Consider the following 24,491-nt stretch of genomic DNA (forward strand, 5'->3'; position numbering starts at 1 on the left):
TGCCAAAATTTTTTTCAGCCATCTAATGACTGTCCTTTTTTTTATTTTGGGCAAAAAAATAATTGTCTTGAAAATGTTTAAAACTACTATATTCTGAAAAAGGGCAATTTTTTAGTGATCCTAAATCAATTTTGAGTCCTCTAACTACAAAATTGCCCGTTTTAGTGAAGTTTCAAAATTGTGAATTTTTGCCATAAATTGGCCATTTTTGCCACTTTTTAATAGTTTTTGACGGACTAAACCTAGATTTTCTGAATTTTGCATGTATGAATTACCCGTTTTCAACAAATTTAGACAACTTTTTATTTTTGCCCAAATTTTCTAATGACTGTCCTTTTTTTTTATTTTGGGCAAAAAAATAATTTTCCTGAAAATGTTCAAAACTACTATATTCTGAAAAAGGTCAATTTTTAGCCTGCAGTAATCATACAAAACAACTAAAGTAAGCCCACAGTACCCTTACAGTACCTTAACATCATCCCCACCAACTCCCAACAAAATACCTCTACTAAAGCTAAAAATTCAAATTTCCCAAACTACAATAATTCTACAGTATCCCTACAGTACCCGTACAGTAATCCTTCAATACCCTTATAGTACCTTAATTTTTGATGAAAAATTCAAAAATTTTACAAAAAATCAGATTTCATGGGAAAATTTGCTGTGTAGAGACAATGTAAAATTAAAATCGAATAAGCTTAATGTAAGAATAGGGTAAGAACAGGAAAAGCGTGAGGAATCGAAAGAAAGATCAGAAAAAATAAATATTTCACAAATTAAATAATAAAACCAGTCATCATGAAATAAAAAAATAAATAATTATTTCTTTGAACTGAACAAAAGACCACTGGAATTATTAGCAACAGTCGATGCAAATGGTGTAGTTGTGGTGGCTGGTTTGGTTGATCCGAAGAGTGATGTAGTCGGAGTTGTGGTGGTGGCAGCAGCTGAGGATGTTGCAGTAGAAGTTGTTGCACCGAATAGAGATCCTCCAGAGAAAGCTGGTTTTGTGGCCGTTGATCCGAAAAGAGAAGTTGTTCCTGAGAGAAATTGAAGGTTTAGATTTTAAAAATCATAGATTTTTTGGACTTTATTGCCAATTTTGACGATAATCCTTTTTTGGTTCGGAAATATCGATTTTTCTCATTATTTTGAGAAAAATCTATATTTTTTGTTCCTTCTTGCAATTTCGCGGAAAAATTAAAAAAATTTCTACTATTGTTGTAATTTTGACAAAAAACTGTTTTTTTTTGGTAATTCACAATTTCGATGAAAAATTGTTGAATTTTGGCGAGAAACTTAACGAAAAAAAAAACAAAATTTTTTAACTTTGAACGCTTAGAGTTTTCATTTCATTAGTTGAATTTTTTGTCGGAAAAATTGAGATTTTTTTTTGCAATTTCGACAAAAAATCCACTATAATTCATTTAGAAAACATCGAATAATCAATTTTGGATTTTTCGTAAATTATTTTACCGCTTCAGAAAATACCGAAAAACTCTTTAAAAAAATAAAAAATTTTTTGCAGAAATTGCAGAAAACAAATACTTTTTTCTGAAAACTACAAAATAGGCTTTATTTTTTTGGATTTTTCGTGAAAATTTAAACCATTTTCACAAAAAAAAAATAATTTTTTTAAAAAATTGTTCCGTCAAAAATGCAAGAAAAACCTTTTTTGCCGGAAGACTGGAAAAAATCTTTTTTTTTTTTTTTTTGGTCAATTTTCTTTGAAAATTACAAGAACCAAAAAAATGCGTCAAAACTGCTTTAAAATCGTAGAAATTGCAAAAATTCCAAAGAAACTTTCTTTTTGTTACAAATTCGAGTTTTTTTCACTAAAATTTTTTCTAGTTTTCTCTAAAAAACCGATTTTTTTGAAATTTCATCGGATAAGCATAGATGTCAGTTTTTTTTTCAAAATTTTTGTTGTTGTAACCAAGGGTGTGATTTTTCGATTTTTTCGATTTTTTCAGTGAAAATCGAAAAATCGAAAAATCGAAAAAATCGAAAAATGACACCCTTGGTTACAACAACAAAAATTTTGAAAAAAAAACTGACATCTATGCTTATCCGATGAAATTTCAAAAAAATCGGTTTTTTAGAGAAAACTAGAAAAAATTTTAGTGAAAAAAACTCGAATTTGTAACAAAAAGAAAGTTTCTTTGGAATTTTTGCAATTTCTACGATTTTAAAGCAGTTTTGACGCATTTTTTTGGGTTCTTGTAATTTTCAAAGAAAATTGATAAAAAAAAAAGATTTGTTGTAGAGATGCTGTTTTGTAAGCTTATTTCAAAAATCGAAAATTTTTTTCGATTTTTTCAGGGAAAATCGAAAAACCGACACCCTTGGTTGTAACAACTGCAAGTTACAAATTTGATTTCTCGTCAAAAAATGTTAAAAAAACCAATTTTTCATCAAATTTTGCATTTAAAAAATGCTCAAGAAACTTTTTCTTGAATTTATAGATTTCAAGAAAGCCAAAAAAAAACAATTTTTTTTTTCCTTCAATTCTACACACCAGTATTTCCAAAAAGACTGGTTCCAGTGCCCAATCCAAGCCCTCCAACAGCTGGAGCCGGAGCAGCCGGTGCTCTCAACGAGCTTCCAATGATTGCCAGACTAGATTGTGATGGGAAGAACTCGGCTCCTTCTCTAACAATCATTTCAGAATTCGAAGCTATTGGTGCTGCTGCTGAAGCAGCTGTAGTCGACCATTTTCTCAATTGAGTATATCCTTGTTCAATTAGAAAATCTCGAATTTCTTCAATTTCTTTTCCGAGCTCAGTGACATGATGATGTGCATTCGAAACATTTGCATCACATCTCAAAAAATATGCATCCAGCTCCTCCATTGTTATCGATTTTTCACCGGTTAGAAGCTTCTCGAATCGATTTCTCAGGAAATTCACTCTCTCTTGAAGTGCGTCCATATCATTTCCATAGAAATTGCACAGCTCGGCGAGGTGTCTGCAAAATAGTTGGAATTAAAAAACAGGTGGAGTGGTGCAGGGCGGCTGGAACTTTTCTGGATTTTTCTGGTATTTTGACGAAAAATCCATTTTTTGGGGCCACAAAACCAAAAAATCCAAAAAAAAAAATGTCTCTCGCTTCGAGAATATTCTGTATTAAAATACATAAAAACATGTATTTTAACAGTTGTGACGTCAAAAATGTATTTTGATACATTTTTCAACATTACTAGAATAACCACATTAAAAATAAACTTAATCATCAATTTTTTGGTTTTTTGTTTTTGGTCCCAGCCCTGGTGGAGTGCCGAAATCCGATACTGTCTTATTTTAGATCAAAAATGGCCTAAAACTACCGAATTTTGTTATGAGACGCTCGAAAATCTAGAAAAATGAGCCAAATTTAACAAATCCATCCTTCTCAAGAAAATATACTCAAAAAGGTCCAAAAAAAGCTGAAAAATCCAATTTTACAAGCTTGTAGTGGCTGAAAATTAGTTTTTATCCCCCCTTTTGCATATTTTAGTCGTAATTCTCAAAAATTTCTCAAAAAAAATGCGGCGGCTTAAAATTTTGGAAAAAAATGGTCAATTTTTAGCTAAAATCTCAAATTTTGGCAAATTTTCAGTGTTGAAGCGGTTGTGACTTAATTTTCATTCGATTTGTATCCTTTAATGGAAGTTTTCGCAATTTATTACGTGTTATTTCGTTGATTGAGATGCTTTTTCGGTCGATGCCGGCACAAATATGATAAAGTATCTCAATCAACGAAATAACACGTAACAACTTGCTAAAACATGCATTAAAGTATGATAATCGAATAAAAATTAAGTTCCAATCGCTGCAACACAGAAAATTTGCCAAATTTTGAGATTTTAGCTAACAATTGACCATTTTTCCAAAACTTTGAGCGGTCATAACTTTTTTGAGACATTTTCATAACGAAATTCTTCGGCAGTTTTGAGTCATTTTGGGTCTAAAAAAGTAAAGTATCAAGAATTAACGTTTTTTTAATGTGAATTACGACGAAAATATGCAAAACTTGGCGAAAAATCAATTTTCAGTCACTACAAGCTTATAAAATCGGATTTTTCAGCTAATTTCAGCTCTTTTTCGATATTTTGAACTGCCAGGGGTGGTTTTGGGGTTTTTTTTTCATGAAAAAGACGGATTTGTTAAATTTTGTCCAATTTTCTAGATTTTCAAGTCATTTCAAGACGTTCAAGCGTTAAAATAGCTCAAAAACGAACTCTTTGATAGCATTCATATAAGTAGTCTGATTTGCAGATCCAGAATGCTCTTGAACTCGTTTCGTCGTATCACAAAGTGTTTTATCAGTTGATACAAGATATGCAATCCTTTCTGATGATTGTGTAGCCGTCAGAACATCCCGTCGAACTTCCTCAATCCATCCACGTGTCTTATCGATTTGTTCTTCGATTGCCACGTTGTCAATTGACATATTCTCGGTTTCTTCCATAAATTCTCGATTTTTCTTGAATTTATCCTCGATCAATGGGAGTAAATCTCTGATTAGAGTGGCCGCTTGTGTCCATTCACCGTCTTTCGAGGCATCTTTTGAGTCTCCGGTGCCTGTGAGTGATGACGTGGCAGTTCCTGAAGCATTTGGAAGCCCACCACCACTGCTGTTTTGTTGCTGGATTCCGCCGAGACCCACTGAAAAACAAAATGATTTTCAGGCTGCGCAATCTCAAGGCGGCAAACGATTTTTTCCGGCAAATTGGCAAATTGCCGGAATTGAAAATTTCTGGAAAATGGGAAAACCGACAAATTGACAAGTTGCCGGTATTGAAAAATTCCGGCAAATCGGCAAGCCGGCAAATTTGACGAAATTGAAAAATTCCGGCAAATTGCCGAATTTGCCGGAATTGAAAATTTCCGGCAAACCGACAAATTGCCGAAATTGAAAATTTCTGGCAAATGGGCAAACCGACAAATTGCCGAATCTTCCGGAAAAGCGGCAATTGCCGAAAACTTCCTGCAAATTGCGGTTTTGCACATTAATGTTGGAAATTTTAGAATTTTATTTTTTTCCGGCAAATCGGTAAACCGGCAAATAGCCAAATTGCCGGAAAACGCCAATTTTTGAAGAAAAATCGACAAAATAAAGCTTTTAAATGGATATTGCTTATTTTTCACGCATTTTTGGCTGAAAAATAGGAGGAAAATAAGGATTTTTGATGTATTGTTAGAAAATTTTCCAATTTTCTATAAAATTAGCGTTGTTGAACATAAAAATCGTACTATATTCGATTAAAAACACACTTTTGAGCTGAAAATGTCCGATTTTCAGATTAAAAACGCTAGTTTTGATAACTAAAATTTTGTCGAAATTCGGCGAAAAATAGGATTTCCAAATAAGGAGTTGAAAGTGGCAATTTTCTATTTAAAAAAGCATTTTAGAGCTGAAAATTCGCAAAAAATGGAATTTTTGTGCTGAAAACAGAGAAAAAAGAAGCTCCAGCATCTATACTAACATGGAGCAGCTGCAGTCGCTGGTGGAGCTCCAAATGATGTCGTTGCCGCCGCCGCCGGAGCCGTGCTCGATCCAAAAAGTCCACCTCCAAGCCTGAAAATTCAATTTTAGATGCATCGAAAGCTCTAAAACCAACGTCGGAGCCGCCGATGTGGTCGATTTCGCGCCAAAAAGACCTCCAGTAGCCGGGGCAGTACTTCCGAACAGACTTCCAGTCGCCGGAGCAGCCGTTGATGCTCCAAAGAGCCCACCAGTCGGCGCGGGAGCTGCTGTGGTGGCTGTCTTGGCTCCGAAAAGTCCTCCAGATGGTGATGCGGTGGTTGTTGTCGAACCGAATAGTGGAACTGAAGACGTTGAAGCAGGTGTAGGAGCAGTTGTTGAGCCGAAAAGTCCTGCAGAAGCTGGTGCAGGAGCTGTCTGAGATGCTCCAAAGAGCCCTGATGACATGGCAGCAGCAGGCGCACCGAAGAGGCCTCCAGGCTTTGGAGCAGCAGCAGCCGTTGAGCCAAAAAGAGGTGTTGTTGAAGCAGCTGGAGCCGTGGTACTTGTACCGAAAAGCGACATTTCTGGAAAATTAAATTTTTATGGAGAAGAAAGAAAAGAAATTGGGAAATTATTGATTTTTAGACATTTTCTATTCAAAAACAGAGGTTTTTGATGGTTTTTCCTTCGGGAATTCGAATTTTCGAAGCGAAAATCACTTTTTTTTTTTGACAATTTCGCTCAGAAATCACAGAAAACACTTTTTAACAGAAAAAGTGATTTTTCATGAATTTTGAGATGCTTATCCAGATTTTAATGGAGAAAAAACGGTGGGGATTCGAAAATTGCCAAAGAAACGTTTTTAGCATCCAACATTCGATTTCCGATGAAAAATTATCAAAAATCACGAATTATTCAGGCTAAAATTGAGTTTTAGGGCATTTATCCCACGTGTCTATGAGAAAATTTTGAAAAGTCAATTTTAGCACAGAAAAATTCATCAAAATCGACATTTCTTAGAGAAAAATATCTGAAAATCAATTTTTGGAAAAAAAATAAACAAAAATATAAGTAAAAAGAGCTGGAAAACTCGAGAAATTGGAAATAAATCATTTTTAAAAACGAAGAAATCGGTTTATATGCAAACTACAAGACAAACGACAGGGTGGAAAACGAGAAAACGGGGAAAAATCAACAAAAATTCAAAAAAAAAAACGAGAGAAATTATTACAAGGAGGCGAGCGAATTGCGGTGAGCCGTGTATGCCTCCTTATTCTTCTCGTTGACACCCTCCACGTTGCGTGCCATCTCGATTGCCAGGTAGATGATCTGTAATTAATTATCGATCGATTTTGTATGGGAAAATGAGGGATGAGGGGTTTTTGGCTGGAAATTGAAGTTTTCCCAAAAATTTAAGCTAAAAACTGCAATTTCCAGCAACAAATCATGCCGAAAATCACAAAATCTGAGTTTTCTAGCTAAAAACTGGGCTAAAAACGCAAAAACTGCAATTTCTAGCTACAAATCATGCTGAAAATCACAAAAATTTCCAATTTGGGTCCCACTAACTCTTGGAACAACCACAGTATTTTCCGGACTGTAAGCCTTCGAAGCATGAATTCTCATCAGTGTTCCCATTGAATAATCGTCGACGATATCCTTGAATTGCTCACAAAACTCGCGCCATGTCTCCTTGGCTCCGCCGTCTTTCAGCAAACTCGTCGTCACCTCCTCCACATTCAAATCGGGGAATGAGCTTCGAAATGCGGCGAGAATCGCATCCTGATGCTTGTTGAGCCGAAGAACCCGAGTGTCACACCGCATTATCAGATTCATGTGAACTTCGGACCGTTCGCCGGCTTTGATCGCCCAAGCCATCTCGATCGATTCGTCGTTGACGTATTTATCAGCATCTCCGTAGTCAGTCATTTTGTTACCTGAAAATTTGGAAAATTAGAGAGAAAATTGACTTGAAACAGGAGAATTAGAAGAAAATCATGTAAAAATCTGCAAAAATTGCAAAAATCCAAGTTTTTCAACAAAATTTGCGGAATTAAATTACATTTCTATAATCCTACACACTTAAATAACATTTTAAAGTGAAAATTACGCATGAAAACTCTGAAAAAAGCCTGAAAATCTCTAAAAATTGCGAAATAAATTCGAATATTTTTTAAATTCTCCAAACTCCGCCCATTTGCAACTGCCGCACGGCGTTTTGCCATCCCCGCGCGCGCAGTGGGGATTCGATAATTAATGGAATAAAACCGATTTTAAATGCAAATTATAGCAAAAACAAACAATTTTTCAATATAATTTAACAAAAAAATAGCAAAAAACAAATTTAACATCATTCTTCTTCCCAATTTCCAACCAAAAGATTCCGAATATTCATTCCATGTAAGGCTGCGAGCGCGGCGACCTGCTCAGCCATTCTTAAATTCGGTTGTCCAATTCCTGATCGATATTTCTTGTCACCAATACACGCCGTCGCCACGAATCGCTTATCATCTCGTTTTACGACCTCATACGTGGCTTTTGGGATCTTCGTCTCCACACAATAGTCGTGAAGCACCATTTTGGGCGTTGGCGAGAAGCCGACCGAGTTTTTCAGGCGTTTTCTGCAGAAAATTAATGGTTTTTTGTTTAGGAGGAATTCTTACAATGGAAATGAGACTTCAATATTATAAACACCGTCATCGTCAACACGAGCTCGCTTCTTACTCTGTTTCTTCTTTCGTTCATCTCGCCATTTCTGAAAATTTCCAATTTTTCCGTAATTTTTTGTGTAATTTTCGAGCAAAAAGTTGCAGAACAGTGGGAAAAATCCAATTTTCGACGCTAAAATTGCTGTTTTACGTTTTTTTTTCAACTGAAAAGCTGAATAATTCTTTGAAAATCAATTTTTGTTCGATTTCCGGCATATTTTCTGGGTGAAAATTGAATTTTAGGGCAAAAAATGACTGGAAAAGTCAATTTAAGCCACGAAAATTGGATTTTGGATTTTCCATTGAAAATACATGAAAATATTGTTTTTCTTTTAACTTTTTGTGATTTTCATCAAATTTTTCAAATAAAATTGGATTTTCAAGTGAATTTTTGTGATTTTCAATGTGTTTTCCACACATTTTCAGTGCGAAAATTGCCGGATTTTCAGATATAATCCCGTACATCATATACATCCTCCATTCCAAACGCTTTACAAATCTGCAGTACACTTCCGGCGGCAACCGTCGCCTTTCCACGTGGATCATATTCCTGATCGGCGCCCAGAATCCGTTGAACAACGTATTTTGTCATAGTGTAAGACTCGTCGTATTGGCACGCGAGTTCCAGAAAATTTCGAATATCTTCGTATTTATCTAAACATCCTTCCCGACGGAAAATTGACGGAGTTGAGAGGGCTTTTCTGGCAATCATTGTACTACTTGTCTCGGTTAACAGCTGATATTTCTCAAAATCTGAATATTGCTCGATTTCGTCGGAGAGACCGCTGAAAAATGTATATATTAATTGTTTAATTGATTTTTGCGATGTTTTCTATTACGGGCAAGGGTGTCGGTTTTTCGATTTTCCTATTTTTCGCAAAAAATTTAGATTTTTCAAATATTAGCTTAATATTTTGCCATTATTCTTCTTTTTAGAAGAAATTTGTATGTTTTTTTCTTACAAATATAAGCAAAATTATATAAAAAAGTCATATTTTATGGTTAATTTTTTGAAATTATTTTTCGATTTTACAGAGTATCGAAAAATCGAAAAAATTTCGATTTTCGATTTTTCAATTTTCACTGAAAAAATTACGGGAGCACAAAAACTCTGAGAATGCGTAATGCGCAACATATCTGACGCGCAAAATATCTTCTACAGTAATCCTTTGGATGACTACTGCAGTTTTCGCTATGAGATACTTTGCGCGTCAAATATGTTGCTTGATACGCATTTTTGTGTTCCAATAATATTTATAAAACTCTTCAATTTTAAAGAGATACGGTAGTTTTAAAAATACGCAATGCACAAAGCTCTCGTGTACTCCGCGTGGATAATTTTTTTCAACTTTAAAAAATCTTTTCTCCTCGTGGAGTACACAATTTCTGCGTAAATCGACAAACTGCTATTTTAGAACTGGAAAATCTATTTTTTTTAAATATTTTTTAATGATTTTATTTGATTAAAAATCAAAAATCTTCTAAAAAAAATTTTCAAACTGAAATCCGGATTTTTTTCGAATTTTCCGGTTAAAACCCCGAATAATTACTTTGAAATAACGGGAATACTTTGAACCGCCTGTGCCACGTCACGAATCTCATCAATTCTACATTTATCCGGTTGCCGTTCATCACGCCGTCTTCCATGTACTCCTAACGCTGAAACTCTGCATTTTTCGATTTCCTGGACCAGTTTCAGAGTGTCTTCAGGGTCATCGAGTACTCGAATTTTACAGGTTACAGGGACTTTTGCAGCGGATTTTAGCGATGTTAGAATCTGAAAAATGGGATTTTTTTTAGTTTAGAAAGTGTGTTTTTTTTTCAAAATTTCCTCTTACATCGACAATTTTTTCGGTTTGAGTCAAAAGCGCCGCGCCCATTCCACAATGAATCGAAAATGGCTTCGGGCAGCCCATGTTGACATCAATTCCAGCCACATCATCACCACTGAATTTTTATTAGTTAATTATAAACATAAAGTATAATTTCCCACACAATCTGGGCGATTTTCGCCGCTTTTTCTCCGGAATTGGTGCCGATTTGCAGAATACAACGCCCTTTCTCCTCTGGTGCTAGCCTCAGAATAATATCATCTCCGTTTCGATAATCGATTGTTCCGAGAGCTTCATTGACAACTCGGGTCGCTTCAATTAATTTTTTATCGACGATTTCTTCGGTGTAGCAGAGATCCGCGCCATATTTCAGGCATAAAAGCCGCAGGGGTGTCCTTCCAGCACGAACCATCGGCGCCAAAATTTTCTTATTTCGATACAAGTCTGACATTCTGGAAAAATTCAAATTTATTCGCTTTTATTAATTAAAAAATGTTTTAAATAATAAATAAAAAATATTAAAAATGAGCAATGCAATCGCGCCCCACCGCTAACACTACTAGACATCGTTGCAAAGCGAGAGACGCAGAGTCTGCTACCTCGTGCAGAATCGATCCAAGAAGCGGCATTTCACACTAAATTTCTGTATATTTTCTATATATTTTATATATATTAGCTGTAAAAAAGAATTGAAAAAATCAATAAAATGTCGCCACTACCTCCACCACCAGATATTCAACACGAATTCGACAAAAATGTGAGAAAAACACAGAAAAATCGATGAATTTCATCGAAAAAATCCAATTTTTTCAGCAAGACCCACACGAAACGAATTTGGCGTTAAGACGGTTGTACCCTCAGATTCGGGAAAGAGAAAATGTAAGTTTTTGTTGAGATTTTAAGACTAAAATGTGATTCAGGAACGCCATATTCCGCGGAGATGGGATCTCAGGCAGGCTTCTTCTTATTTGGACATTAGTCAGAGTGGTTATGGGGTTACTTTCAAAAAGAGTAAGTTAAATTACCAAAAACACCATTTTCGGGTTACTGTAGCTCCAAAAATACGCAATTTCTCGTCAAATCACCATACACTACGACAAATTACACAAATTGACTTTAATATTTAATATCGTTATGAAATACTATATTTTGCGAATTTTCAATAGGGAGTTTGAGCTCAGCAACATTTTTTACCCAATCTAGATGGATTTCGCAAGATTTTAAAAATTCAGGGGTACGGTAGCTCTGAAAATACGCAAATACGGCGGAGCTTACGAGCTACAGTAACTCAAAACTGGCTAAACTTTCTAAATTTTGCAGACGTAACCGTAGCCGAGGACAAGGACCCAGCCGGCGTGGTCCGTGCAGATGCTTTCATTCAACAATGCATCGGAGTCTATTATTTCGAAGTTCGAATTCTCGAAGGCCATTCCGGTTGTATGGGTATCGGTCTTAGCAAGAAAGACTGTGATCTTAACAGAATGCCCGGCTGGGATCCCGGATGTTTTGGCTATCACGGTGATGACGGTAACTTCTTCCTGGCAAGTGGTGTCGGACAAGCGTATGGTCCAAAATTTGGGCCGGGTGACGTCATCGGGTGTGGAATTGACACGTTTTATCATTATGTGTTCTTTACGAAGAACGGGAAACACTTGGGAATTGCTCATACGTCGCCGACGGCACTGAAGGAATTATATCCTACAGTGGGATTTAAGACACGTGGCGAGAAGCTGGTCGCCAATTTCGGAGTGAAACCTTTTGAATTCGATTTTGAAGCATATCGACAGGTTTGTTGCACAGCTGTTTTGTAGTTTGTAGTAGTTTTTTCGTGGCGAGACCAAAGTTTTCCACGTGGCAGTAAAACAGGCTTTCAAGACATCGATGCAGCATGTCGCAAAATTGTTTTTTTATTTATAGTTTGTAGTTGTTTTGTAGTTTGTAGCCTTTGTAGCTTTTTGGGAAAACATGTTTTAAAATTATCGATGCACCATGTCGCAACTTTTTGTAGTTTGTAGTTTTTGTAGTTTGTAGAGTGTAGATTTATGGGATAAAATGTTTTCAAAACATCGATGCACCATGCGCAAAGTTGTTTTTTTTTGTAGTTTATAGTCCTTGTAGTTTGTAGTTTGTACCCATAACGCTTCTCCAAATTTCAGCACCTAATGAACAAAAAGATTCACCTCTTGGAAAACATAAAAATGCCGGAAAATTTCGGGAAACAAATGAACCGAATTGTCTCCTCATTTCTCGGAACGACAGGCGCCCTTGCCACGTTGCAAAAGTTCGAAGAGACGACAAAGCCCGAAGTACCAATAGATCATGAATATTATGCACAGAGAAAAGGTGAGTTCCTCTTCTCCTCGAGAAGTACACCACTTTGGTGTAAATCGACACTTAGCCCTCTCTAAATCTTCATTAAATTTTCAGAAATTACGGATATGATACTAAAAGCCGCACGGGGAGCCGAAATCCATGAAAAAATCGAGAAATACTTTCCGGGTCTCGTTGAGGATGATGCGAATGTACATTTATTAATTCTATGCCTTCGATACATTGATCTCGCCAATACACTACACGAACCGCCAAACTGCTTTACGAATTCCACTACAGGTAGGGCAAAAAAACCCAAAAAAAAAACTAAAATGTTTTGCAAAGAAATTTGTATATTTTCAGTGACTTTGAAGTTTTTTCTTCCACCTAATTTTTAAGTTTTGAGCGTCAAAATTGATGTATTTGACCAATGGTTGCGTACTTTTTAGGTCGGACAACCATAGGTCAACTCTAGTTGTTCATTGTTCTAAGCAATTTTTGACCCGGAAATTCAATTTTTTGAGATAAAAATGAAGTAAAAAAAATTGCAGGCCGTTCCCCGTCCCCAACAGAAATCCGTGCGAGACCACCGAAACTACTAAAAGGATCTCAATGTAAGACCACAAAACGGACAAGAGAAGCTCAACGGAGATCAGCCAACTCTCAAGTACACACACCACCGCCCGTTCGACTAACTAATGCAAAGTAAATACTCTGCGGACTTGATACACCAAATTTGACAAAATTTCCAAATTTTCAGAGCCACCGAGGAGCTGTACCTGAAAGATGCGAAAATCGAACGATTCTACATAGATCAGGATACAGAAGAAGAAATGCTTCATATTGATGGAGTTTCAATGCCAACGAAAATGTTTGTGGAATTGGAGAAAAGTGGACAATATCGAAAGTTGAATTATATTCTGAAAATGGGCAGAGAAATTATGAAAGTTGCCGGAGAGATGCGCGGGAATATTGCTCCAGAAGCACGAAAAGTTGTTGAGGTAAGTATAGGAAATTGCGTGTTGGTATGCATCAGATTTGACGCGCAATTTTTTTTGCACAACTCCACGTGGCGCCAGGCTGTCACATTACGGTTTGATCTACAAAAAAATAAGTGGAAATTTTTTTCTTAAAAAATGTAACGTCAGCAAGTTCTTAACCAAGAGAAATCAGTTGAGAACTCTGCGTCTCAACTCCCGCATTTTTTGTAGATCTACGTAGATCAAAGAGAAATGAGACACTCTGACACATTTTTTTGCACATCTATGGTCTCGCCGCGATTTCATACGGGGTTTCTTGATTAGAGCAAAAATCTTACTTACTTATTTGATGAAAATCTAAAATTCCAGATAGCAACATCAATGGTCTCAAGTCCAGAACGCCCTGCAAAACACCCTCTGAGCTTCGCCCTCCGGAGATTTATTGCAAATTCCGTAGTCGATATGATTTGTTATTATGTCCATCATAAACGTGAAGGAAAATCAACAAAACGGCCCCGTGGAACATCTACTGGGGGTACGTAATTGTGCGTCAAGTTGGGTGTTTTTATTACATCGGATTTGACGAGCAAATTTTTGGATGTTTTTGAGAAACTTTTCAGAAATTAATGTACACTAAGGATTCAATCAATAATTACAGAAATACCAGGCTCATCAAGTTTACGAATGTTCTCTGAATTACGTAACCTATTCACCGGTTGGAAGGGTCTTCATATCGATTATTCGACTAATGACAAGAAAATGGCTGGAATTCATTTCGTCCGGAAAATGGTAGGATTTTGATTTTTCTACAGATCAGCAACCTGAAAAATTTTAACAAGTTTTTTTTTTCAGATTCTCGAGGAGCCAAACTTCAATGAAAAAGAGATAATCTATACGGATGAGCCCATGGAATTGGCTCACGAGCGGCCAGATCCTCCACCTCGAGAGATTATTCGTCAGCAGCGAAATGAATTTCAATTTTGATTTTTGATTTTTCTTTAATTTTTTTTTGTTGCAATTCTCGCGCACCAAATTTGATGTATTTGTGTGTATTGGGTTGGTGTTTGCGTACTTTTCAATCGCGGACCCAAACACCACATTTGACGCGCAAATTCTACAAAACTGTATATATTTCCTTTTTTTGTAAATTTGGATTTCCCATGGAACACCCCAATTGAATAATCAACTCAGGCATCGAAACGAAAAGAGCCATAAATTAAATTTATCTCAAAATTATTATTGCAAATAAATTGTATTTTACCAGCCGTTCGCATTTTCCTGGAGTTTTGCAGACCTTCAAGAAAATTCTAGAAATTTCCATTTTTTCTAGAACGTTTTCTTTCTCAGAAAATTTGAATTCCCGGAAAGATGGTTCTTTCCACAATTGCTCCCCTACTAACACCGAACCCTTTAAATGGCGAAAAGTCAGTTTTTCCAAAACTACAGTAATCCTACAGTGCTACCACAATACCCTGACTATGTCCCCCCACTAACCCCAAATCAATATCGCTGTAAAAGCCAAAAAAAACTTTTTTTTTCTAAAACCACAGTAATCCTACAGTATTACTACAGTATCCCGATCATATCCCCCACTAACCCCAAACCAATATCACTGCAAAAGACGAAAACTTTTTTTTCTTCTAAAACTACAGTAATCCAACAGTAATCCTACAGTACCCCGATCATATCCCCCCACCAAACCAATATCCCTGTAAAGACAAAAATGTTTTTTTCTAAAACTACAGTAATCCAACAGTAATCCTACAGTACCTCTACAGTACTACTACAGTACCCCAACCATATTCCCCATTCATACCAATATCCCTGCAAAAGACAAAAACTCATTTTTTCTAAAACCACAGGAACCCTACAGTAATCCTACAGTACCCCTACATTGCTACTACAATACCCCGACCATGTCCCCTAATAATCCCCACGTGCTATATTATCATTTACTATATAGATCATTCACAGTTTTTTGAGTTCAAACCTTCTGAAAGAACTAGGAACAGCCACGCTTACAGGTGGAAAACTCCTAAAAGCGAACTCATTTTTTCACTCATCGTGTTCAACCCTGCAAAAAGCAATCATTCTTAACTTTCGTTCATCAGACACAGACTTTATCCCTATTTTTTGGACACATTAATAAATGATAAGGTTATGTAACAAGGCCTCAACCCGTTCCCACTTTTCTGTATTATTCCACAATATTCAATATAATTTATATTTTTTCCCCTTTTTCTTCTCTTATTTTCACGTTCAAATAAACGTATTCAATAATAATAATATATATAAAGTAGAGTTTCCTTCCGTCCAATGTAGGCTATGCCAACACGCAAAATTACCGTTACTTTGAAAGTTTTCATTTTCAAAAAAATCAAATTAATTTCAAAATTGCACTGCTATTTTCAAGGGGTATTTGAAATTTATTCCAGCCAGTTGGATGCGCCGGGGGCGCGGTCAGCGTCTGGTTTTATATATAAGTAATTATGTTACTGTAGTGCAGGCTCCGCTTGGTGCATTTGGTCAGTGTTTGCGTACTCTCCGGTTGCGCACCAAAACACCACATTAGACGCGCAATTTTTGTCTCCGGCTATGGAACAAGCTAATTTAGGTCTAGTTTTTTTTTGTTGATATTCTAGACCACCAAAATAACCAGTCACATATCAAATCTCTCTCAATCAATTACAACTATTTGTCTCTAATTCTCTCTTTCTCACTCTCACTCTCACTCTCAATTTTCCGATGATTTCCTTATCAATGTGTATGTATGTCTCTTTTTCTGTCTATCTGAGAGTGTGTAACTTCTTTTATATATTATTTTCGGTTTTTTCCTTCTCTTCATCGGCACTGTGATTGTTATTCAAAGAAAAACGAATTTCCAAAAAAAAACTTTTTTTAAAATCAAATTCAAATTTTTAAAACCAATATAGCTATAATGATTCACCGTAGTACTCGGTGATGATTTTTGAAATTTCGAGAAGAAAGCCGAAAATGTTACTTATTCTGTTTACCGCCGTACTTTCGGCACTTTCTGTTGTTATTCCACAGTGTCAGCCGCCTAATGGTTCGTTTTTTCTTAAATTTGCGCGTCAAACATGATGTTCACATTACAATTCGCCGCAAAAATTTGAGTTTCAAGTAATTTTATTGGAAAGAAGCGAAATATTTACGGGATTTCAAATTTGCGATTTTTGGTTACAATACACAATGTTTGACATGCAATTTTCAACGAAGTATGCAATTACGCTATACCGCACTTTTTCTAGGTCTCGAAGCGATTTTTTCAACAAATAAAGTTTGCAGACTGTTCTGTGCACGTGTTCAGTGTCCGACTCTCCCAAAAACCAGAAGCTGAAGATCCAGAAAATACTACTTACAGTGTGAGTTCTACTACAACTACACGTGGTGTCAGAATGTCCCATATCGGTTTGATCAATGTAGATCTACGAGAATCGCAGAAATATAGACGCAGACTTTTCAACTAATTTCACATTGAGCGGGCTGACGTCACATTTTTTGTAAAAAAATTTCCGCATTTTTTGTAGATCAAACCGTAGTGGGACAGCCTGACACCACGTGCAACTTTTTGGGTTTCGTTTTTTTTTTTTAATTTCAAACTTTCAGGCGGTACGAAACAATGAGTACGGTACGAACTACTACGAGATACGTGGCGGAAAAGAAATGACACCGAAATTGGCGGCCGAAATTATTCAGAGTATGGGAAAAGACGCCGATCCTAGGCTTAAAGTTTGTCTCTTTCATATTTTTTAAATCGAAAACTATTATTTTTACAGGAAAAAATAAATAACAAAGAATTCTACTGGAAAGCCGTCGAACCAGGTGGCTCACGTGTCATTTCTGCTTCACTTCCACCACCGCCTACGCAGAAGAAAGAGCAAACGTCTACGGTGAGAATTTGCGCGTCAAATCTAGTGTTTTCGGTTATTTTTCCTTTGTGGACACAATACACCACATTTGACGCCAAATTTTTAAAGATAATTTTGCAGTTTAAAAATTTGTTGGTACCTTCAAAATGAACCAAGAGATATCCCCTGTCAAAATTTTGCACATGGTGCATCGACTCTGAAAAAGCCAGCTTCCGTAAAATTCCAATTCCCGCTGAAAAATGAGATATTTTTTGAATTTCAAATAATTTTCCAATTTCTGTTATTATGCAAATTTCAAGGTAGATGAAAAGATTCGATTGTGGTGGGACCCGACAATTCTATTATTTATCATTGGAGCGCGGTTACAGAGTTTTTAACTTTTTTAAAAATTTTGCCGATTATCGGTTTGTACGACGAAAATATTCTAACAAAATGAAAAAAAAAAAAAATATTCGTGACTATGGTAGCTTAAATGTTTATATCAATTTAGATAACGGCAGGACCCAACACCAACAATTTATATTTCTTTTAACATTAGAGCGCGCATGCTGACCACTTACCAATTTTCGATTTTTCCAGCCAAGTTCCTATTCCTTCAAGCCATCTGATTTCCCGTGGATTCTTGTCGGATTACTCTTCTGCATTGGAATTTTCATGGGCGTCATGCTTACCGCTTGTTACCATTTTATAAATAATATGCAAAAGGAGCCACAATTCGATCGTTCCAGTGCCATTATATATAATAAAGCTGGCGATAGTGTGGGCTCCGAGAGCCGCCGTCCGATGCTTCCCAGGCGGAGAGAGCAGCAAATTGAGCTTATAGAACGGGCATCTGTGGCACCTTCTATGTCCTGTAAGTTTTTAAAAAAATATTATATTTTTTTCACAAACAAGAAAAATGAAGTTTGCGCGTCAAATCTGATGCATTTTGTGTGTCTTTGCGTACTTTCCGATTGAGGACTCAAAACATCATATTTGGCGCGCAACCTTTGTGTTTGATCTACGGAAAACTTAGTTTTGGCAAATTTCGAACTACCCATTGACTTTCTCAGCCAAAACTGTACAATCCAAAGCTGTCGAAAAAATTAGAGAAAGTTGCAAAATATTCCTGGGTACGGTAGCTAAAATATTTAGATCCTACTGATACCCATTACTCTTAAAATCGCACTTTTTCTCAATTTTAATGGAAAAAAACAATTCAAATAATAGCACAATTAAACTATTTCCAGCTGGAACACGAATAGGCCCTGCGTGGCGGAACACTAATGGGACTCCAGCTGTTATAATCACCACGTCATCAACACCCAGCCGACACATATCGCTTTAACTTGATTTTCACATTCGAAAATTGCAATAAACTTTTGAGTGTAACTCCATCTCAGTATCCCTCTAGAACTACTTGATATTAATGTTCCAAAAATCCAATTTGTGCCATGTGATTGAGAGTTTCTTCCAGCCACCCCTGTTGTCGAGGGAAATTCTAAATTCTAAGCCTAAATTCGGGATTTCGAACTTGAAAACTTTAGAACTTAATGTACAGAGAGTATTTAGCAAAAGAAGAATAAATTAATTGGAAACGAAAAATAGAAATAAATGACATTTTAAAGACGGGTGTGTATGTAAAAAAAATCGGGATCGGATCAGACATCAAATACATGTAAGAAGAATAAAATTAATTTCAGCGTAGGGAAATTGAATCACTCGACTGGGTTGTAGGTGATATCTCTGCCGAGCTCATCGGCAAACTCGTACCACAGCTTGCTCACGTCCATTGGTGGAAGACGAATCTTTTCGGTTGGCGTGATGTGGCACACTGAAATTTGGAGGATGAAAAATAGAAGCGATTAGATTAAAGGTGGCCGGAGATTTCACAAAATGAACCAATTTTTTCATTTATCCGAAGAATTTTTTCGAATAAAAATCGTCTAAAATTTAAATTTTAGACAAAATAAAAGCCATTTTTAGTGAAAAATGGTCCATTTTGTGGAATAGCCGAGCAAAAAGCTTCACGTACAATTGCAGACGCCTCCGGATCCAGAATCCCGATAAGTGGCGTGCATGATCGCACGCAGGCCGAGCTTTCTGGCCTCGTCGTCCGTCATCTTTGGCTTGTAGTGATTATCGAGGATACCGTAGGCATTCAGAGATCCTGAGCCAACTGAGCACACTTTAAGCTGGCAACGATCTCCTTCCGAGTCGACTTTGAAGATTTGTGGTCCCTTCTTATCGTATCCGGCCACCATCGATCCAACTGACAATCCTTGTCCTCTGTATCCATAGAGCGTATTTGCAAAGTACTTGCTCGCGGCGCTCACGGTGATTGAGGTCTTCTCGCGGAGCTCGTACAAACTGAAAATAAATAATTATTTTTGTTTTGAAGCTGAAAATATTGAAACTCACGTGCAGTACTTGGCGACAATTCGGGTCCAGAACTGACAGTCAGCAGCTCCTCCAGCCATCGTGGCAACCATACGATCTCCGATGTCCAAGATCTTCATGACCGACTTGGATGAGATGTATTCACCACTGGAGGCTCGTGAATCGACAGCCACAATGATTCCTCCCTTGTCAGCTGGAGTTGCTGGCTCGTAGACGAACGCCAATGTGGTGGTTCCTTTGCGGAATTGCATGGATTTTCCGGCGGTCTCGGCGAAGTGAGTCTTCATGAAATCGACGGGCTGGATTCCCAACGGAAGCTTCGCGAAAGTGAAATCAGCTCGAGCCGGCTCGGCGATCAGGTTCTGCTTGGCCATTGCCATCTCTCCTTCGTCATTCTCGAAATCGTCGAATGTCTCGCCCCACATCTTTGGAGTTCGATTCTGAAAATTGATTTAACAAAATGAAACAAATGCAATCAATATTGAAACAGAAAAGTATCAACGGAACTGTAGAACAGTAACCGGTAATTAGAAAAAGTAAGAAAATAAATAAAAGATATGGAATTATTAATTTGGCAATAGAGACTAGCAGGAATTTGAATAAAAATACTATTAACAAGGAAAAGGTACACAACTCAACAAATGGGGGAAAATTGAAAAATAATATCACAAAACGGAGAAAATTTAATCTCGCTTGACTGGAGCCCATGCGGCGGCAAGGTGATGCATGAAGTACATGGAGAATCCGTGAATCTGGAGTGCGACCGCGAAGAAGATGTACCATATGATGACCATCGGGAAGATTCCTTTGAATGTCGGTGTGTTGCTTCCCTCCATGTCTTGAGCATACTCCATCAGCTCTGGAAGTTGTCCTCCAAGCCCGATCATGCATGGGAAGATTCCGACGACGAACTCGGCATAGTAGGCGTAGTGGAGGATCTTGAGCTGAAATAAGAAGTTATATTTGTGGCAAATTGATCAATAAATAAATTACTTTGTTTCGTTGGAACGAATAGATGGCGAGGACGATCGGAATGAATGAGAAGCACCACACATACTCCCATGGGTAGGCTGACGGCATGTCCAGTCGATCGAAGAACGCGTTTTTCCATCCGAAATTTGTTCGGAGGAGTTCGCTGCCAACCTTGAGCCACATGAAGACCAGGATCAAGAAGTGTGGAACGAAGAACCACTTGAGGATCGACTTGTATTGAGCGCTCTCCTGGTAGTGCTGTGCGACCCTCTGCCGATTTTGGAAGTCCGTCCCATCGGTACCCGCCGCTCGAACTCCTCGTGATGACATTCCCGCTTGAAGTGAGCTGAAATAAAGATATAATTGAGTTTCAAGTGATTAAAAAGAGAAATTAAGAAGAAACAGCGAAGAATAACATCTGAGCTGAAAGTATAAATTTCACAGGTCCCAATATCGACCAACTCTACACATTCATCAGTATTTCCATAGAAAGAATGAGAAAACTCGTTAAAAAAGCGAAAACCTGCGAAAGATATAGAAAATTTTGTTTTAGTTAGTTTTAGTGATGACAAAAGATGACAAAAAGACGAGTCTCCGCCCCTTTGCAATGCGCGCGCGCGGTTTTCGCAATATCGCCGCACGGAGTTGCCGTTATTTTTCTTTTACTTTCCCGCTGATAAAGAATTAATATTTCCATAATTCTTTCTATTCTGCCAGGCAAAACACTTGAAAATTGTCGAAAGTAAATAATTTATATGTTTGAATAATGTTTATTAAAGTTTCAAATTAAAAATAAAAGAAAAAAGCTCCGTTACATTAACTGAAAAGCAATTTTAAATTATAAAATTGTGAAAAATTCGATAAATTTGTCGAGCGAATCGCGAAAACATTCACAATTCGCTCTCTAATAGTCACCGGTTCGGCTGTATCCGTGTTGTAATCGAATTATTATTCATATTTTTACATTTCCCATTCTCCGACGCGGCTCTTCGTTCCCGAATCATCACCCGAAGCCGTCGCCGCTTCCTGAACTGATCACAGCACACCAAGACGAGCATCGTGAGCACAATCAACGAGAATCCGAGTGCCGCCGATGTTATTATCTCTCGGGAGTAACCTGGAAATTTTTAGATCTTGGATTTTACTGGAAAATGAGCTTACAGTGTTGCTCGTCGGAGAAATCTCCTTCAACACAATTATGGATTCCGTCACAAACGAGAGAGCTGTGAATGCAGAGACGGGACCGTGAAGCGCAAATTCCATGACCCTGAAGTAGAAAAAAGTAATTGAAAATACATGGATTTCAGCATTGTGGCAATTCAATTTGTTAAATATCAAAAATACAAATCACGAAAAGGCTAATTAATTTTTCTTACAAAACAAAATTTATTCTAAATAGGTTCTGTTCAACTTTAGAATTTCTCCTTTTTTTTCGAATATTCAGACTGTCGAATTTATGTTTTCTCCCGTTCAAAAATCAATTTTCCAGCTCGAAACTAGCAAATGTCGTGAAATGGGATGTTTTTGGGTACTGTAGTTCCGTTTGCGTACTTTAGTGACTACACTAACCCAAAATTTTGGATTAAATAAAAAGTTTTGTAATTAAACAACTCTTTTTTTTTGAATTTATGATTCAAGTTAATTTCTAAAAAATAACAAGGAACTACATATAGATTCATTGAAAACATTCTGATTTTTCACAAACCTGTTCAACACAAACTTGTCCCCCATGGCACATAAATTGATCCTTACAAGAATTTCCATTAACACTCTCATCACCTTCTCCAATCAGACCCTCCACTGCAGTCCATACAACTTTAAATCCAATCCTCTCTTCCCCAATCATTGAAGACGGTGGTCCTTCCTGTGTAATAAATCGTACAACAATTCGATTTGCACTTGATAAATAGCTTTTCATTCCCTCTTCTGCATAATACAGCTGACTTCCACAGAATTTTGCTTCAGACGTCTCTGACGTGGATTCCTTTCGATCAATTCCATATTTTTCATGTTTATATCCATCGATTATTGTTAGTGATGCTCGTTCACATTCTGCAATAGTGGGGGCCAAGTGTAAATGAACTATTCGAATGTAGATTCGTTGTCGGGCTTCTACACGGATCAACCAATTACACGTGGAATTCTTCGGATATGTGGTTGGATAGCCTGGTGACAGTATTTCACCTGAATATTATAATTGTATAATGTAGAAGTTTCAGATTTTAAGTTTTTTGAATTTCTTATGGTGTGTCCATAGTCTGCGGAAAACGGGAATTTCCCGCGTGCGGAAGCGTCCATAGTCTGCGGAAAAAAGAAGGAGTTTCTCGCTTTGTTATTGGTCAATTTCAAAATAGTGGGCGTGTCCAACAAATTAGAGGTTGTAAAATTTTAAGCTGAGCAATGGGAAAGCGAAAAAAGACCACGCCTACTTTTTTGAATTTTGAGGAAAAAAAAGCGAGGAAACTACGGTTTTTCCGCAGACTATGGACGCTTCCGCACGCGGGAAATTCCCGTTTTCCGCAGACTATGGACGCACCATTACAGAAATAGTTTTATAGATTTTGAAATTTTGAAATTTCAAAAAAAAAAATCACCTGGTGTCCGAGTATTTTCATTCCACGGCCACGTAGTAAGGTAACAGTTTTTGCAACGTAGCCTAGAAAGAAACAAACCTCGGCCACCAATTAAAGCACTTTTCCTCTTCAAAATTTTTCGAAACATGAAGGTGTCGTGGCCGCGAGCAAGGGTGTCAATTCCCGTTTGTCCCGTTGTCCCGTTTTTGGGGTGTTTTCACGGGAACGGGAATTCCCGCTGTCCCGTTTTTGTCATTTTTACGGGAACGGGACGTCTTTTGTCCCGTTTTTGAGCGTTTTCACGGGAACGGGAATTCCCGTTGTCCCGTTTTTGTAATTTTTACGGGACACTGACACCCTTGGCCGCGAGAATAGGAAACTTGGTCCCCAACTTTTCACGCAGCCATGTGGCAAAAATTTACAAATTTCTTAAAACCTCACCAGAAAGTTGTCCAGGAGTGGAATGTCCACCACAACCACTGAACATTGATTCTCCGAGGGTTGAAGATGGCTCCTGGATTGCTGCTGGAAATGGTATTTTTAAAGGGAAAATTTGCTAGAACTTCGCAAGAAGCATGGGAAATTGAAAAGAAACAAGATAGAAAAGTTGTCTACAAAGAACTGGTTGAAAAAAATTATACTAGTTTCCAGCTCTACCTACCCTCCGAAAGAATCCTGTACTGAATCCTAAACCCTCGATGCTTCTGATTAGTTGAAGTAGTGACGAATTGAACTTGCATCCATGATTGCATAGTATTAATAGACAGTGGAACCTGATTCCCACATAACCTCTCACCAACATGTTGTCTACCATGTCTATCAACTACAACAACCAGAAGATAACTATCCAGGCATTGATCACTTAATTGATTTTTTGATGCTAGATCAAATGAGACAAATGATAATTGGATCACATTCGATGCAGCTGTTGTTATGTTGAATATACAGTCAAGAGGTGCAGAGAATGCCGATGGATATCCCGGAGATTCAATGAATCCTGCAATTGCACCATTTTTTTTTAATGTTCTATGGAAACTTCCAGAGCTCACCTGTAGTGGGTGTAGACGAATGAATATGCTTTATGGGACAATATGAGCATGTGATCAGTGTGATGACGTTGATAATGATGAATAACAGATATTCAATCATTTTACCATCTGAAAAAATAGAAAAATTTGGTATGAATAATAATCCCCACAGAAAAATTAGAAATAAATTAGTTTTTGTTTTTTCCAGAAATTTCAAGTTTTCTATTGTTCTTTGGACAGAAAAGATAATTTTTTGAAGGAAACAAATTTTGAAAAGAAAGTAGAGATTGTCCAATTTTTTTTTGGTTTTTTGGAAGAGCCACGTGGCCGCGTGAAAATTGGTGGCCGAGTTTTCACAATTTCACGGCCAG

General features: G+C 37.1%; 8 protein-coding genes across 16 annotated transcripts; 2 read left to right on the forward strand and 6 right to left on the reverse strand.

Annotated features, from left to right (window-relative positions):
• Nucleotides 1-631: 631 nt before the first annotated feature.
• npp-4 (Nucleoporin p58/p45) lies at nucleotides 632-6,032 on the reverse strand. Its single transcript, NM_061151.6, has 5 exons — nucleotides 5,603-6,032; nucleotides 5,468-5,559; nucleotides 4,220-4,646; nucleotides 2,519-2,967; nucleotides 632-1,040 (listed from the first exon to the last, which is right to left on the reverse strand). The coding sequence occupies exons 1-5, from the start codon at nucleotides 6,028-6,030 to the stop codon at nucleotides 820-822; spliced, it is 1,617 nt and encodes a 538-aa protein (NP_493552.1). The 5' UTR covers nucleotides 6,031-6,032; the 3' UTR covers nucleotides 632-819.
• Nucleotides 6,033-6,568: 536 nt separating this feature from the next.
• On the reverse strand, nucleotides 6,569-7,385 carry Y54E5A.5 (Polysaccharide biosynthesis domain-containing protein). Its single transcript, NM_061152.6, has 2 exons — nucleotides 7,018-7,385; nucleotides 6,569-6,777 (listed from the first exon to the last, which is right to left on the reverse strand). Exons 1-2 carry the CDS (start codon nucleotides 7,375-7,377, stop codon nucleotides 6,676-6,678), a joined length of 462 nt encoding a protein of 153 aa, NP_493553.1. The 5' UTR covers nucleotides 7,378-7,385; the 3' UTR covers nucleotides 6,569-6,675.
• Nucleotides 7,386-7,740: 355 nt separating this feature from the next.
• Nucleotides 7,741-18,021, reverse strand: dus-2 (DRBM domain-containing protein). The gene is made up of 7 exons (NM_061153.4): nucleotides 17,729-18,021; nucleotides 10,150-10,440; nucleotides 9,995-10,103; nucleotides 9,707-9,933; nucleotides 8,620-8,941; nucleotides 8,112-8,203; nucleotides 7,741-8,069 (listed from the first exon to the last, which is right to left on the reverse strand). The coding sequence occupies exons 2-7, from the start codon at nucleotides 10,437-10,439 to the stop codon at nucleotides 7,799-7,801; spliced, it is 1,311 nt and encodes a 436-aa protein (NP_493554.1). The 5' UTR covers nucleotide 10,440; nucleotides 17,729-18,021; the 3' UTR covers nucleotides 7,741-7,798.
• gid-1 lies at nucleotides 10,592-14,540 on the forward strand (the record flags this gene model as incomplete). 5 transcript variants are annotated; one of them, NM_001265479.3, is made up of 11 exons in its annotated part: nucleotides 10,592-10,745; nucleotides 10,802-10,867; nucleotides 10,909-10,999; nucleotides 11,309-11,775; nucleotides 12,145-12,331; nucleotides 12,416-12,598; nucleotides 12,850-13,003; nucleotides 13,059-13,299; nucleotides 13,648-13,813; nucleotides 13,937-14,067; nucleotides 14,131-14,540. In NM_001265479.3, 11 exons carry the CDS (start codon nucleotides 10,695-10,697, stop codon nucleotides 14,260-14,262), a joined length of 1,869 nt encoding a protein of 622 aa, NP_001252408.1. The 5 variants fall into 5 exon arrangements, with proteins under 5 accessions (NP_001252408.1, NP_001252409.1, NP_001382716.1 ...); NM_001265480.3 differs by lacking the exons at nucleotides 10,592-10,745; nucleotides 10,802-10,867; nucleotides 10,909-10,999; nucleotides 11,309-11,775 and having other exon boundaries at nucleotides 12,151-12,331; nucleotides 14,131-14,262; NM_001395800.1 differs by lacking the exons at nucleotides 10,592-10,745; nucleotides 10,802-10,867; nucleotides 10,909-10,999; ... (2 more) ...; nucleotides 12,416-12,598; nucleotides 12,850-13,003 and having other exon boundaries at nucleotides 13,132-13,299; nucleotides 14,131-14,262.
• On the forward strand, nucleotides 16,108-18,537 carry Y54E5A.8 (the record flags this gene model as incomplete). Of its 5 annotated transcripts, NM_061155.7 has the most annotated exons (6): nucleotides 16,108-16,345; nucleotides 16,585-16,661; nucleotides 16,906-17,028; nucleotides 17,076-17,189; nucleotides 17,748-18,021; nucleotides 18,398-18,537. In NM_061155.7, 6 exons carry the CDS (start codon nucleotides 16,273-16,275, stop codon nucleotides 18,493-18,495), a joined length of 759 nt encoding a protein of 252 aa, NP_493556.2. The 5 variants fall into 5 exon arrangements, 4 of the variants coding, with proteins under 4 accessions (NP_493556.2, NP_001252414.1, NP_001252415.1 ...); NR_132619.1 differs by having other exon boundaries at nucleotides 16,273-16,661; nucleotides 18,398-18,495; NM_001265485.3 differs by lacking the exons at nucleotides 16,108-16,345; nucleotides 16,585-16,661 and having other exon boundaries at nucleotides 16,963-17,028; nucleotides 18,398-18,495.
• Nucleotides 18,538-18,676: 139 nt separating this feature from the next.
• Nucleotides 18,677-19,987, reverse strand: pbs-5 (Proteasome subunit pbs-5). The gene is made up of 3 exons (NM_061157.5): nucleotides 19,569-19,987; nucleotides 19,183-19,517; nucleotides 18,677-18,981 (listed from the first exon to the last, which is right to left on the reverse strand). The coding sequence occupies exons 1-3, from the start codon at nucleotides 19,970-19,972 to the stop codon at nucleotides 18,866-18,868; spliced, it is 855 nt and encodes a 284-aa protein (NP_493558.1). The 5' UTR covers nucleotides 19,973-19,987; the 3' UTR covers nucleotides 18,677-18,865.
• Nucleotides 19,988-20,097: 110 nt separating this feature from the next.
• On the reverse strand, nucleotides 20,098-20,865 carry K05C4.2 (Protein jagunal homolog). Its single transcript, NM_001392979.1, has 2 exons — nucleotides 20,541-20,865; nucleotides 20,098-20,491 (listed from the first exon to the last, which is right to left on the reverse strand). The coding sequence occupies exons 1-2, from the start codon at nucleotides 20,847-20,849 to the stop codon at nucleotides 20,231-20,233; spliced, it is 570 nt and encodes a 189-aa protein (NP_001379212.1). The 5' UTR covers nucleotides 20,850-20,865; the 3' UTR covers nucleotides 20,098-20,230.
• A 410-nt stretch (nucleotides 20,866-21,275) lies between these two features.
• On the reverse strand, nucleotides 21,276-24,249 carry sol-2 (CUB domain-containing protein). The gene is made up of 6 exons (NM_061159.6): nucleotides 24,142-24,249; nucleotides 23,754-24,089; nucleotides 23,534-23,617; nucleotides 22,225-22,703; nucleotides 21,681-21,786; nucleotides 21,276-21,636 (listed from the first exon to the last, which is right to left on the reverse strand). The coding sequence occupies exons 1-6, from the start codon at nucleotides 24,239-24,241 to the stop codon at nucleotides 21,431-21,433; spliced, it is 1,311 nt and encodes a 436-aa protein (NP_493560.1). The 5' UTR covers nucleotides 24,242-24,249; the 3' UTR covers nucleotides 21,276-21,430.
• Between the last annotated feature and the right edge of the window lie 242 nt (nucleotides 24,250-24,491).

Source organism: Caenorhabditis elegans, chromosome I (genome assembly GCF_000002985.6).
Source record: "Caenorhabditis elegans chromosome I".
Lineage (NCBI taxonomy): Eukaryota > Metazoa > Nematoda > Chromadorea > Rhabditida > Rhabditidae > Caenorhabditis > Caenorhabditis elegans.